The sequence below is a fragment of the Nerophis ophidion genome, linkage group LG05 (assembly GCF_033978795.1).
Source record: "Nerophis ophidion isolate RoL-2023_Sa linkage group LG05, RoL_Noph_v1.0, whole genome shotgun sequence".
Classification (NCBI taxonomy): domain Eukaryota; kingdom Metazoa; phylum Chordata; class Actinopteri; order Syngnathiformes; family Syngnathidae; genus Nerophis; species Nerophis ophidion.
The window spans coordinates 14,735,919-14,751,512 of NC_084615.1; the positions used below are offsets into that span (position 1 = coordinate 14,735,919).

Consider the following 15,594-nt stretch of genomic DNA (forward strand, 5'->3'; position numbering starts at 1 on the left):
GGACATGAAGGAGGTGCAGCATGGATAGGACGAGGACAAAAAAAGAATGGCTTAAATAGCAGCTATGATGATTAGTGAACACAGGTGTGAGGCTGAGGACAGGAACGTGACTAGGAGACCAGGTGAAACTAATGGGTTGGCATGGAGACGAAAACAAACCAGGAAGTGCAAAGACAGAACTAATTGTCCAAAAAACTAAACATAACATGACCAAACTTGGCAAAAAACAAAACATAATCTATAGGCGTGACAACTTGGTCTTCACTTGTTTAAATAAATTCATTTATGTTTTTACTTGGCTTCTTATGACTTTCAGAAAGACAATTTTAGAGAAAAAATACAACATTAAAAATGATTTCAGGATTTTTAAACACATATACATTTTTACCTTTTAAATTCCTTCCTCTTCTTTCCTGACGATTTAAATCAATGTTTAAGTATATTTTTTCATTGTAAAGAATAATAAATACATTTTAATTTGATCATTCATTTTAGCTTCTGTTTTTTCGACGAAGAATATTTGTGAAATATTTCTTCAAACTTATTATGATTAAAATTAAAAAATATATATTCTGGCAAATCTAGAAAATCTGTAGAATCAAATTTAAATCTTATTTTAAAGTGGATTTTAACCTATTTAAAACATGTCATCAAAACTCTAAAATTAATCTTAATCAGGAAAAATTACTAATGATGTTCCATGATTTCTTTTTTTATTTTTTTCAAAAAGATTCGAATCAGCTAGTTTTTCTCTTCATTTTGTTTGGTTGAATTTTGAATTTTTAAGAGTCGAAATTGAAGGTAAACTATGTTTCAAAATTTAAATTTCATTTTTTTACGTGTTTTCTCCTCTTTTAAACCGTCCAATTAAGTGTTTTTTTCATCATTTATTCTCTACAAAAAACCTTCCGTAACAGAAAAAAAATATACGACGAAATGACAGACATAAATACCCATTTTTTTATATATATATATATATATATATATATATATATATATATATATATATATATATATATATATATATTTATTAAAGGTAAATTGAGCAAATTGGCTATTTCTGGCAATTTATTTAAGTGTGTATCAAACTGGTAGCCCTTCGCATTAATCAGTACCCAAGAAGTAGCTCTTGGTTTCAAAAAGGTTGATGACCCCTGGACTATGTCCTCAGACTTCTTCTGTCCAGATGAGTTGTAGGATTTATGATCTAGGGAGCAGGGAAGCAAGGAAACACCTCGCCAGTCGATCTTGTCAAAATTGTACACAGGCTTGTGCGTTAGCACTTATAATAACAATATCACTAATACTTGCAAATATTTATAATAACAATATCACTAACACTTGTTCATATTCATAAGAACAATATCACTAATACTTGTTGATAGATAGATAGATAGATAGATTGATAGATAGATAGATGGATAGATAGATAGATAGATAGATAGATAGATAGATAGATAGATAGATAGATAGATAGATGGATAGATAGATATATAGATAGATAGATAGATGGATGGATGGATGGATGGATGGATGGATGGATGGATGGATGGATGGATGGATGGATGGATGGATGGATGGATGGATGGATGGATGGATAGATAGATGGATGGATGGATAGATAGATAGATAGATAGATAGATAGATAGATAGATAGATAGATAGATAGATAGATAGATAGATAGATAGATAGATAGATAGATAGATAGATAGATAGATAGATAGATAGATAGATAGATAGATAGATAGATAGATAGATAGATGGATGGATGGATAGATAGATACGTTATAACTGTAGAATGATCGAGGGCGAGTTTTTAGTTTCTTATGTGGGTTTATTGTTAGGCAGTTTTATTAACGTCCTACTAGCGCGGTAACAACACACAACAACAGCAGTCACGTTTTCATATACCGTAAAGCAGTTCGTCTGCCGTAAACAGCAATGTTGTGACACTCTTAAACAGGACAATACTGCCATCTACTGTGCAGTCAAGTTTTCGTCTACTGTATGTCATGATCTGCTGCTCGGATCATGACATACTCTGGTTTTGTTCTGTTTTGTATCACATCCTGTTAGTATTTGTCTTCCTTAGTTCCTGGTGGCACTTCCTGTTTTGTTCCGTTTCCATAGTTACGCATTTGTGTCACCTGCCTTTTGTCTTTCACGCGCACCTGCGTTTTGAGTATCCCTCTATTTAAGCCTGCCCTTGTTTGTCATTCGTCCTCGCAGTCTAATTTGCTATTTCATGGAACAGGTGACGTCGCTATCCCCGCTTCCACGCTATTCCCTCGTTTGTTTATTTCCCTAGCTCACATGCTAATGTCTTTTGTTCTTTCTAGCTCACATGCTAGTTCTGTTGGTAATCGTCTCTTGTGCCTTCGTGCAAGTATTTATGTTCTTAGTTTATTCTGTAATGTTAAATAAATCATCATTCTTACCTTCATCCTGTGTCCATTCCGACTGCACCAACGAGAGAACGCAACCGCATCACCACAATGCCAACGAAACGTCACACCGTAAAGCAGTTCGTCTGCCCTAAACAGCAATGTTGTGACACTTTTAAACAGGACAATACTGCCATCTACTGTACATGCTTATGGTTAGAAAAACAGTGTCACACCTGGGTGAAGTCTTGTCTGGTTTCATGTTGTCTTGTCCTTTCCTGTTTTATTTTGAAAGGTTAACTCTCCTTCTCGTTTCAGGTAACTTGCCCTTCCTCCCGTGTCACTGGTCTGTCTCTCCTGATTGCCTGATTGTGCCCACCTGTGTCACCCTCCCTCATGTGTATAAATGTCTCTTCCTCCTCTTGTCTTGTGCCAGAGTATATCGTCTCGCTACGTGCCTCCAGCCTTGTCCACAGCCTTGTACCAAGTTTTGATAAGTATTGTCTCACTTTATTTATTGATTTCTTTGTTTCCTCTAAGAGAGTGATTTTCTGTTGCTAAAGTTTTTCATGCTAGTAATTTGTATCTAGTTCATAGTGCCATGTTTTCCTTTTCCCTCCTTCTGGAGCGTCTTTAGTTTACTGCCTTCTCGACTACTTTGCATGAATGATTTTCCTTTTGTAGATAATTGTAGATTGTTAGTTTTCGCTATTAGATTCGTATAAAAATTTTGCTATTGCCCTTTTCCTCCTTATGGAGTGATTTTTTCTGTTTTCGGCCTTATGCCCTTTGCTACATTCCTTTGTTCCTCAGATAGATTTTGTAGCCACTTTGTTTTGATCACTCTGTTCTAGAGATAGCATAGAAATTTAATTAAATAAAGTCTGAGTTCAATTGTCACTCTTCTGCACCTGAGTCCTTAACAAACAGTGACAGAGAATAGAAGAAGAATGAGAAATTCAACCCTTAACTCAACAATGAGTAGATGAGGGTTATGTGTGTGTGTATATGTGTAAATAAATGAACACTGAAATTCAAGTATTTATTTAATTTATATATATATATATATATAAATATATATATATATATATATATATATATATATATATATATACAAGAAGGACTTGACTTTCAGTGAATTCTTCTAGCTATATATATATATATATATATATATATATATATATAGCTAGAAGAATTCACTGAAAGTCAAGTCCTTCTTATATATATATATATATATATATATATATACATATATTAAATATTTTACTCTTAAGCACGCCCCCCCCAACCCCCACCTCCCGAAATCGGAAGTCTCAAGGTTGGCAAGTATGCAGGTGTGTGTGGGGCCGCGATGTCGGGTTTAAGGTGGGATGGGATGCTTGCCCTTAAGTAGTCAGAGGCCCCCGAGTTTGGTACTACAGCCCCTGTAAGTTGACATTTGACACACTTTCTCTCCGTCCGCCACATCTGGACGATACCCACACAACATGCAGGCAAACGTAAACGCCACATTTGTGGGCGTGGCTTTGGCTTTGTGTGCATTTGTTCAAAAAGAGCTTTCGTATTCCAGCAAGGTTTGTGTTGTCCCTCTCTTTGTGTCAACGTGGTCAGTGCCGCACTTTTCATACAGGCCCACTTTCTTCTCACACGCATTGTTTTCCTTTATAAAACCATTTATTTGAAGGAAAATGTGCCTCAAGTTGAGAGATGGATTGAAGAAAAAGGCTGCTCCCCTGCAATCTTTGCCAGCTTTACCCCTTCGAGGGATTAGCGTTTAGCGTCACGCTCCATGGGGAAGGGGGGGGGCTAATAAATACACATGTGTGCATTCCTCACCCCCTACTCTCTAAACACGCAGTGACGCTGACCTAATGTTCTTGTCATGGAGCACCTAGAAGTTTTTACCACGGCTTCAATAGCAAACAAAATAAAATAAAAACAAAACAAGCAACTTCTCTCTTCATACGGCGAGCAGCAGACGGTGACACTACACGCCCCAAACACATACATTCCTTATTTTTAAGCATATAAAAGTGTGATGGTGCCTTGAAGCATGTTGAGAAAGAGAGCAGAGGGAATAAATAGTGCTCAGCGCCATGTGGGATTGAAAGGGGGAGGGAGAGGCACCAAGGGGAGAACAAGAGGGGATGTTGAGGAGATTCTTTGCACAGTCAGAGCACAAGACCAGGCAACGGGAGGAGAACGTGAACACAAGACCAGGCAACAGCAGGAGAACGTGAACACAAGACCAGGCAACGGCAGAAGAACGTGAACACAAGACCAGGCAACGGCAGGAGAACTTAAACACAAGACCAGGCAACGGCAGGAGAACGTGAACACAAGACCAGGCAACGGCAGGAGAACGTGAACACAAGACCAGGCAACGGCAGGAGAACGTGAACACAAGACCAGGCAACGGCCGGAGAACGTGAACACAAGACCAGGCAACGGCCGGAGAACCTGAACACAAGACCAAGCAACAGCAAGAGAACCTGAACACAAGACCAGGCAACGGCAGGAGAACTTGAACACAAGACCAGGCAACGGCAAGACAACGTGAACACAACAAGACCAGGCAACGGCAAAGGAACTTGAACACAAGACCAGGCAACGGCAAAAGAACCTGAACACAAGACCAAGCAACGGCAAGAGAACCTGAACACAAGACCAGGCAACGGCAGGAGAACTTGAACACAAGACCAGGCAACGGCAAGAAAACTTGAACACAAGACCAAGCAACGGAAAGAGAACGTGAACACAAGACCAGGCAACGGCAAGAGAACTTGAACACAAGACCAGGCAACGGCAAGAGAACGTGAACACAAGACCAGGCAACAGCGAGAGAACTTGAACGCAAGACCAGGCAACAGCGAGAGAACGTGTGGAAAAAGAGTGAAAAGTGGAACCCTCCATCACAGGTACAGGAAACCTATTTTTTTTTGCTGAGGCCTGATTACAAAACAACTTAGTGCTTTATTCTTGTTGACGCAGTCATTATTTATGCTTGATTCAAGTTCCCACAGAAACCATTGAACTTTTATGGCAAAACTCCAGGAGTTAATTGACTCAAGTCCAGAAATCCATCAATCCAATGTTGGTGTCTTATTGATTTTGTAGGAGAGAAGAACTGTGGAGATAAACGTGTGTATTGTGTAGTGCGCACCTGCACCATCAGAGACGATGGGAACAGGAACAAAAACATCTATTCTTCTGTTCTTGAGTACATCTTTAGTTCCATGGATGACAACGAGGTTACTTCTATGTCTGTGGGACGAATTATGCAAATGTTCCATTCCAAATAGGAACTAAAGAGGCCACTTTCCCTCTGGCAGATTGGCCGTTGTTGGGATATTTTCTTATTTGATCATGGATCTGCAAACAGGAGCTCGATTGCTCACCAAAGAGATATTTGCTAGAACTCTCTGTATTTGTGTAGGTGTTCAATACGGCTCCGAGTTAATGAAGCCGCACTGCTTCCTAATGAACTGTGACCATTTAAAACCCTTCCTTGTGGTCAAGATAAAATGTGTTAGATATTCTTTAGTGTCCATTTTGCTCCAAAGTCACTTTTACAACCCTCTGTCGACAAGATGTTGGATTCTGGAGGAGTCATGTCCCCAATGGTATTGATACCCTGTAGGATGATGGTCATGTCCCCAATGGTATTGATACCGTGTAGGATGATGGTCATGTCCCTATGGTATTGATACCGTGTATGATGATGGTCATGTCCCTATGGTATTGACACCCTGTAGGATGATGGTCATGTCCCCAATGGTATTGATACCCTATAGGATCATAGTTATGTCCCCAATGGTATTGATACCGTGTATGTTGATGGTCATGTCCCCAATGGTATTGATACCCTATAGGATGATAGTCATGTCCCCAATGGTATTGATACCCTATAGGATGATAGGCATGTCTCCAATGGTATTGATACCCTATAGGATGATAGTCATGTCCCCAATGGTATTGATACCGTGTATGATGATGGTCATGTCCCTATGGTATTGATACCCTATAGGATGATAGTCATGTCACTATGGTATTGATACCCTATAGGATCATAGTCATGTCCCCAATGGTATTGATACCGTGTATGTTGATGGTCATGTCCCCAATGGTATTGATACCCTATAGGATGAGAGTCATGTCCCCAATGGTATTGATACCGTGTATGTTGATGGTCATGTCCGCAATGGTATTGATACCCTATAGGATATATAGTCATGTCCCCAATGGTATTGATACCGTGTATGATGATGGTCATGTCCCTATGGTATTGATACCCTGTAGGATGATGGTCATGTCCCCAATGGTATTGATACCGTGTATGATGATGGTCATGTCCCTATGGTATTGATACCCTATAGGATGATAGTCATGTCCCCAATGGTATTGATACCGTGTAGGATGATGGTCATGTCCCCAATGGTATTGATACCGTGTATGTAATGGTCATGACCCTATGGTATTGATACCGTGTAGGATGATGGTCATGTCCCAATGGTATTGATACCGTGTAGGATGATGGCCATGTCCCCAATGGTATTGATACCGTGTAGGATGATGGTCATGTCCCTATGGTATTGATACCGTGTAGGATGATGGTCATGTCCCCAATGGTATTGATACCGTGTAGGATGATGGTCATGTCCCTATGGTATTGATACCGTGTAGGATGATGGTCATGTCCCGAATGGTATTGATACCGTGTAGGATGATGGTCATGTCCCTATGGTATTGATACCGTGTATGATGATGGTCATGTCCCTATGGTATTGATACCCTGTAGGATGATGGTCATGTCCCCAATGGTATTGATACCGTGTATGATGATGGTCATGTCCCTATGGTATTGATACCCTGTAGGATGATGGTCATGTCCCCAATGGTATTGATACCGTGTATGATGATGGTCATGCCCCTATGGTATTGATACCCTATAGGATGATAGTCATGTCCCCAATGGTATTGATACCGTGTAGGATGATGGTCATGTCCCTATGGTATTGATACCCTGTAGGATGATGGTCATGTCCCCAATGGTATTGATACCCTATAGGATCATAGTCATGTCCCCAATGGTATTGATACCGTGTATGATGATGGTCATGTCCCCAATGGTATTGATACCCTATAGGATGATAGTCATGTCCCCAATGGTATTGATACCGTGTATGTTGATGGTCATGTCCCCAATGGTATTGATACCCTATAGGATGATAGTCATGTCCCCAATGGTATTGATACCCTATAGGATGATAGTCATGTCTCCAATGGTATTGATACCCTATAGGATGATAGTCATGTCCCCAATGGTATTGATACCCTGTATGATGATGGTCATGTCCCTATGGTATTGATACCCTGTAGGATGATGGTCATGTCCGCAATGGTATTGATACCGTGTATGATGATGGTCATGTCCCTATGGTATTGATACCCTATAGGATGATAGTCATGTCACTATGGTATTGATACCCTATAGGATCATAGTCATGTCCCCAATGGTATTGATACCGTGTATGTTGATGGTCATGTCCCCAATGGTATTGATACCCTATAGGATATATAGTCATGTCCCCTAGGGTATTGATACCATGTATGATGATGGTCATGTCCCTATGGTATTGATACCCTGTAGGATGATGGTCATGTCCCCAATGGTATTGATACCGTGTATGATGATGGTCATGTCCCTATGGTATTGATACCCTATAGGATGATAGTCATGTCCCCAATGGTATTGATACCGTGTAGGATGATGGTCATGTCCCCAATGGTATTGATACCGTGTATGTAATGGTCATGACCCTATGGTATTGATACCGTGTAGGATGATGGTCATGTCCCAATGGTATTGATACCGTGTAGGATGATGGCCATGTCCCCAATGGTATTGATACCGTGTAGGATGATGGTCATGTCCCTATGGTATTGATACCGTGTAGGATGATGGTCATGTCCCCAATGGTATTGATACCGTGTAGGATAATGGTCATGTCCCTATGGTATTGATACCGTGTAGGATGATGGTCATGTCCCCAATGGTATTGATACCGTGTATGATGATGGTCATGTCCCTATGGTATTGATACCCTGTAGGATGATAGTCATGTCCCTATGGTCTTGATACCGTGTATGTTGATGGTCATGTCCCCAATGGTATTGATACCCTGTAGGATGATGGTCATGTCCCTAAGGAATTGATACCCTGTCTGATGATGGTCACGTCCCTATGGTATTGATACCCTGATATGTCCCTCCACAGACATGACATCACTACATGTGCTTCTCCTTGTTCTGATGAGTTGGCCTGGCCTCCACGCCGAGGGCGCTTCCACTTCTCCTCCCATCACGCGTCCACGGATCACATTCATCACAGACTTCGGTGCAGACGATTACGAGGACTATTACGACGAGGACGAGCAGGCCAGCCGGGTGCCGCCCGTGGTTCTGGCCACCACCAGGACTCACTTCCTTCAGCGCGAGCTCTGCCCGTTCAACCCCTGCTCGGAGCAGCAGGTGCCCTGTGCCCAGCTGGCGGACACCAGGGGTTGTCTCTGTCCTGGCGTCAGCGGGCCGGACACGCCTCCGCATGCGCCGCGAGTCCAAGCCCTGGTGCCAATCAGGGAGGGGGACAACCGGGGCAAGGTGGAGGTGCAGTGGTGTTCTCCTTCTTCCGTGGTGACTCAGTACAAGGTGGTGGTGGAAGGAAGAGACGGACAAGTCCTGGAATTTGGCAACGCTTTCCGACGAAGTCCGGTGGGGTTTCTGGAAGCAGGAACAAAGGTCTGTGTGGAGGCGGTGAACAAAGCCGGACACAGCACACCCTCCCAGTTCTCCTGCCAGCGCTATGATCCTCCGTCTTCAGACTTCAACATATTGGCAGCCATCGTCTGTGGAGGAGTCGCCCTTCTGCTCCTCGTCTCGGCCATCATCTTCTGGAGATGTTGGACCAGCAAAAAGGCAAAGAGAGACTCGGCCGATGGACTTGGTAACCCTTCATATAACAAGGAAGAGACTCTGTGAGATACACTAGGAGAGCTTATTTACCATAGAGAGGTGCCAAGAACTAGACAATCTTAGGGGGTTACAACTACATGTTTTTGCGGGCAAATTGACTAATGTAGATTCCTAGACGTTTTTTGGAAATATTTTGTGATATAAAACTTTGGTAATAAAATGAGCCTATTTGGATCAATACAAGTGGGTACAGTTTGTTCTATCTATTGATTTATTTCCCATAGTACACTCATCTCAGGGCATTAGATCATCACAGCTCCAAACATGTATATTCCAAAACTAGGAGGGGGTGCCTGGGCAAGGATGGGTTCACCCTATAGTAGTGATAAACACAACTAGATGTGACTAATCTAAGTCTAAGACTAGATGTGATCAATCTAAGTCTAAGACTAGATGTGACCAATCTAAGTCTAAGACTAAATGTGACCAATCTAAGTCTCAGACTAGATGTGACAAATTTAAGTCTAAGACGAGATGTGACCAATCTAAGTCTTAGACTAGATGTGATAAATCTAAGTCTAAGACGAGATGTGATCAATCTAAGTCTAAGGATAGATGTGACCAATCTAAGTCTAAGACTAAATGTGACCAATCTAAGTCTCAGACTAGATGTAACAATCTAAGTCTAAGACTAGATGTGACCCATCTAAGTCTAAGACTAGATGTGATCAATCTAAGTCTAAGACTAGATGTGACCAATCTAAGTCTAAGACTAAATGTGACCAATCTAAGTCTCAGACTAGATGTGACAAATTTAAGTCTAAGACGAGATGTGACCAATCTAAGTCTTAGACTAGATGTGATAAATCTAAGTCTAAGACGAGATGTGATCAATCTATGTCTAAGGCTAGATGTGACCAATCTAAGTCTAAGACTAAATGTGACCAATCTAAGTCTCAGACTAGATGTAACAATCTAAGTCTAAGACTAGATGTGACCCATCTAACTCTAAGACGAGATGTGACCCATCTAAGTCTCAGACTGGATGTGACAAATCTAATTCCTACACTAGATGTAACAATCCAAGTCTAAGACTAGATGTAACAATCAAAGTCTAAGACTAGATGTAAACCAGTCTAAGTCTAAGACGAGATGTAAACCAGTCCAAGTTTAAGACGAGTTGTGACCCATTCAAGTCTAAGACTAGATGTGACCAATCTAAGTCTAAGACTAGATGTGACAAATCTAATTCTTACACTAGATATAACGATGAAAGTCTAAGACTAGATGTAACAATCTAAGTCTAAGACTAGATGTAACAATCTAAGTCCAAGACTAGCTGTAAAAAAATCTAAGTCTAAGACTAGATGTGACCAATCTAGTCTAAGACTAGATGTGACCAATCTAAGTCTAAGACTAAATGTGACAAATCTAATTCCTACACTAGATGTAACAATCCAAGTCTAAGACCAGATGTAAAAATCAAAGTCTAAGACTAGATGTAACAATCAAAGTCTAAGACTAGATGTAAATCAGTCTAAGTCTAAGATGAGATGTGACCCGATTAAGTCAAAGACTAAATGTGACCAATCTAAGTCTAAGACTAGATGTGACAAATGTAATTCTTACACTAGATATAACAATGAAAGTCTAAGACTAGATGTAACAATCTAAGTCCAAGACTAACTGTAACAAAATCTAAGTCTAAGACTAGATGTGACATATCTTAGTCTAAGACTAAATGTAAAAAGCTAGTCCAAGACTAGATGTGACAAATCTAATTCTTACACTAGATGTAACAAGGAAAGACTAAGACTAGATGTAACAATCTAAGTCTAAGACTAGATGTGACCCATCTAAGTCTAAGACTAGATGTGACCCATCTAGGTCTAACACGAGATGTGACCAATCTAAGTCTCAGACTAGATGTGACAAATCTAATTCCTACACTAGATGTAACAATCCAAGTTTAAGACTAGATGTAACAATCAAAGTCTAAGACTAGATGTAAACCGGTCTAAGTCTAAGACGAGATGTAAACCAATCTAAGTTTAAGACGAGATGTGACCCATTTAAGTCTAAGACTATATGTGACATATCTAATTCTTACACTAGATGTAACAATGAAAGTCTTAGACTAGATGTAACAATCTAAGTCTAAGACTAGATGTAACAATCTAAGTCTAAGATTAGATGTAACAATCTAAGTCTAAGACTAGATGTGACCCATCTAGGTCTAAGACGAGATGTGACCAATCTAAGTCTCAGACTAGATGTGACAAATCTAATTCCTACACTAGATGTAACAATCCAAGTCTAAGACTAGATGTAACAATCAAAGTCTAAGACTAGGTGTAACAATCAAAGTCTAAGACTAGATGTAAACCAGTCCAAGTCTAAGACGAGATGTGACTCATTTAAGTCTAAGACTAGATGTGACCAATGTAAGTCTAAGACTAGATGTGACAAATCTAATTCCTACACTATATGTAACAATGAAAGTCTAAGACTAGATGTAACAATCTTAGTCTAAGACTAAATGTAACAATCTAAGTCCAAGACTAGATGTAACAATCTAAGTCTAAGACTAGATGTGACCCATCTACGTCCTAGACTAGATGTAAAAATCTAAGTCTAAGACTAGATGTGACCAATCTAGTCTAAGAGTAGAAGTGACCAATCTAAGTCTAGGACTAGATGTAACAATCAAAGCCTAACACTAGATGTAACAATCAAAGTCCAAGACTAGATGTGAACCATCTAAGACTAAATGTGACCCATCTAAGTCCAAGACTAGATGTAACCCATCTCAGTGTAAGACTAGATGTAACAATAAAAGTCTAAGACTAGATGTGACCAATCTAAGTCTAAGACTAGATGTAACAATCTAAGTCTAAGACTAGATGTGACCAGTTTAAGTCTAAAACTAGATGTGACCAGTCTAAGTCTAAGACAAGATGTGACCAGTCTAAGTCTAAGACTAGATGTAACAATCCAAGTCTAAGACGAGATGTAACAGTCTAAGTCTAAGACGAGATGTAACAATCAAAGTCTAAAACTAGGACAATCTTTTCTCAGACTAGATGAGACCAGTCTAAGTCTAAGACAAGATGTGACCAATCTAAGTCTAAGACTAGATGTGACCAATCTAAGTCTAAGACTAGATGTAACAATCTAAGTCTAGGACGAGATGTAACAATCTAAGCCTAAGACAAGATGTAGCAATCTAAGTCTAAGACTAGATGTGACCAATCTAAGTCTAAGACAAGATGTAACAATCTAAGTCTAAGACTAGATGTGACCCATCTAAATCCAAGACCGGATGTAACAATCTAAGTCTAAGACTAGATTTTATATCTGGTGCGTTATTCTTGTGCAGGTCAAAAAATATCTCTGGCCAGCACCAGAGTGGCAAGGTGCGGTCGTAGAACTGGAGTGGCAAGGTGCGAGGCGTAGAACTGGAGTGGCAAGGTGCAGGCGTAGAACGGCGTAAGCAGGAAGGAAAGTGTAGTACACAGGAAGACTTGTCCTTGTCCTTTTCGCACATTTCATCCAAATCTGTCCAGAACTTTTTGAGTTGAGCAGACAAACAAACCCTGGCAAATAAAAACGTATTTGGCGCGGGTAAGAAAGTCTGCTTTCTGCCAGGCAAATCTCACCACTTTCATCCCAAGCGTTTCCAAGGAAACTGCAGCCAGCCAATCACGACACAAATCACCCCAGAAAACGTACTTTGCATGGCAGGAAATGCAAGTAAAGCCAAAATCTTCTTGAAGAATCTTCAATCCAGACGTCCATTGTTCAGACATAAAGCACCACCCAGACAGTTTACGTCAAGGCAAAGATCAGTTTGTGTTCAAAGTTACTTCACTTTTCTTACAAACACACTCATATCAACAAGTCCACTGTGGAGGACATTACCTGTCAGCAAGTAAAAGATCATTGGCTGTTTGGATCCTGACTTCAAAAAGTGTCAAAAAGGATCTTCTTCAGTCATTGGATGCAGAATTATTGGCACTAAAGTACATTGAGTGATTGATGTTCTCCCCGTGAATGCGTGGGATCTCTCCGGATACGCCGGCTTCCTCCCATCTCCAAAGACATGCACCTGGGGATAGGCTCCTCCCACCTTCAAAGACATGCACCTGGGGATAGGCCCCTCCCACCTTCAAAGACATGCACCTGGGGATAAGCTCCTCCCACCTCCAAAGACATGCACCTGGGGATAGGCTCCTCCCACCTTCAAGGACATGCACCTGGGGAAAGGCCCCTCCCACCTCCACATATGCGGTCCTCTCCAAGGTTTCTCATAGTCATCATTGTCACTGTCCCCGACGTCCCACTGGGTGTGAGTTTTTCCTTGCCCTTATGTGGGCTCTGTACCAAGGATGAGACACTTGTGATTTAAGGCTATATAAATAAACATTGATTGATGATATATATATATATATATATATATATATATATATATATATATATATATATATATATATATATATATATACCTGTGATGAGGTGGCGACTTGTCCAGGTTGTACCCCGCCTACCGCCCGAATGCAGCTGAAATAGGCTCCAGCGATCTCAAAAGGGACAAGCGGTAGGAAAAATGGATGGATGGATAAATATACATACACAAGTCCTCAAATGATGTTGATATTCAACACAAAAAAAACAAAAACAAATATATATATAATTTTTTTTTTTTTTTTTTTTTTAATTGAAATTAAAATAAACCAGGCGTTTTTTTTTGTTTTTGTACTGTAGAAACGGGGTCACCAACGCGGTGCCCGCGGACACCAGGTCGCCCGTAAGGACCAGATGAGTCGCCCGCTGGCCTGTTCTAAAAATAGCTCAAATAGCAGCACTTACCAGTGAGCTGCCTCTATTTTTTAAATTGTATTTATTTACTAGCAAGCTGGTCTCGCTTTGCTGGACATTTTTAATTCTAAGAGAGACAAAACTCAAATAGAATTTAAAAATCCAAGAAAATATTTTAAAGACTTGGTCTTCACTTGTTTAAATAAATTAATTTGTTTTTTTACTTTGCTTCTTATAACTTTCATAAAGACAATTTCAGAGAAAAAATACAACCTTAAAAATGATTTTAGGATTTTTAAACACATATACATTTTTACCTTTTAAATTCCTTCCTCTTCTTTACTGACAATTTAAATCAATGTTCAAGTAAATTATTTTTTTTATTGTAAAGAATAATAAATACATTTTAATTTAATTCTTCATTTTAGCTTCTGTTTTTTCAACGAAGAATATTTGTAAAATATTTCTTCAAACTTATTATGATTAAAATTCAAAAAAACTATTCTGGCAAATCTAGAAAATCTGTAGAATCAAATTGAAATCTTATTTCAAAGTCTTTTGAATTTCTTTTAAAATTTTTGTTCTGGAAAATCTAGAAGAAATAATGATTTGTCTTTGTTAGAAATATAGCTTGGTTCAATTTGTTATATATTCTAACAAAGTGCAGATTGGATTTTAACCTTTTTAAAACATGTCATCTAAATTCTAAAATTAATCTTAATCAGGAAAAATTATTAATGATGTTCAATAATTCTTTTTTTTTTTTTTTTTCAAAAAGATTCGAATTAGCTAGTTTTTCTAATCATTTTTTTCGGTTTAATTTTGAATTTTAAAGAGTCAAAATTGAATTTAAACTGTTTCAAAATTTTATTTAAATTTTTTTCCCGTTTTCTCCTCTTTTAAACCGTTCAATTAAGTGTTTTTTCATCATTTATTCTCTACAAAAACCTTCCGTAAAAGGAAAAAAAATGTACGATGGAATGACAGACAGAAATCCCCATTTTTTTTATACGTATAGATTTATTTATGAAAGGTAAATTGAGCAAATTGGCTATTTCTGCCAATTCATTTAAGTGTGTATCAAACTGGTAGCCTTTTGCATTAATCAGTACCCAATAAGTAGCTCTTGGTTTCAAAAATGTTGGTGACCCCTGCTATACAGCATGCTGTGATATCTACCAATGCTACTGAGTGCTGTACCATCCATCCATCCATCCATTTTTCTATCGCTTATTCCCTTTTGGGGTCGTGGGGGGCGCTGGCGCCTATCTCCGCTACAATCGGGTGGAAGGTGGTTAACACCCTGGACAAGATGCCCCCTCATCACAGGGCCAACACAGATAGACAGTGAGTTGTAAATAAACAGAGTTCACTTTATAAATTAATACCTTCCGTTTGGTCATTCAACACCCACTATAT

The 15,594-nt window shown here is 39.4% G+C and overlaps 2 protein-coding genes and 1 long non-coding RNA gene across 5 annotated transcripts in view; 1 reads left to right on the top strand and 2 right to left on the bottom strand.

The window, feature by feature from the left end:
* slc16a2 (solute carrier family 16 member 2) overlaps positions 1-3,411 on the bottom strand; it is a 98,456-nt gene extending 95,045 nt beyond the window's left edge. The window contains exons 1-2 of one of the 2 annotated variants that reach the window (XM_061900123.1): positions 2,622-3,411; positions 2,440-2,536 (exon numbers count right to left, since the gene is read on the bottom strand). The gene's annotated coding sequence lies outside the window, so the exon portion shown is untranslated. Of the gene's footprint in view, positions 1-2,439 lie in introns of both variants that reach the window. The other variant, XM_061900120.1, reaches the window with a different exon arrangement.
* si:ch1073-303k11.2 (LRRN4 C-terminal-like protein) lies at positions 2,768-9,600 on the top strand. 2 transcript variants are annotated; one of them, XM_061900124.1, is made up of 2 exons: positions 2,768-2,882; positions 8,663-9,600. In XM_061900124.1, exons 1-2 carry the CDS (start codon positions 2,792-2,794, stop codon positions 9,421-9,423), a joined length of 852 nt encoding a protein of 283 aa, XP_061756108.1. In that variant the 5' UTR covers positions 2,768-2,791; the 3' UTR covers positions 9,424-9,600. The 2 variants fall into 2 exon arrangements, with proteins under 2 accessions (XP_061756108.1, XP_061756109.1); XM_061900125.1 differs by lacking the exon at positions 2,768-2,882 and adding an exon at positions 3,679-5,303.
* On the bottom strand, positions 4,281-13,740 carry LOC133552717 (uncharacterized). The gene is made up of 2 exons (XR_009806755.1): positions 4,910-13,740; positions 4,281-4,877 (listed from the first exon to the last, which is right to left on the bottom strand). It is a non-coding gene; the product is annotated as an uncharacterized LOC133552717 (long non-coding RNA).
* Positions 13,741-15,594: the final 1,854 nt, after the last annotated feature.

Coding starts and splice junctions, on each gene's coding strand:
- si:ch1073-303k11.2 (XM_061900124.1), top strand. CDS start 2,792: ATGTCTCTTCCTCCTCTTGTCTTGTGCCAGAGTATATCGTCTCGCTAC. Junction 2,883..8,662: donor CTTGTACCAAGTTTTGATAA/GTATTGTCTCAC, acceptor GTCCCTCCACAG/ACATGACATCACTACATGTG.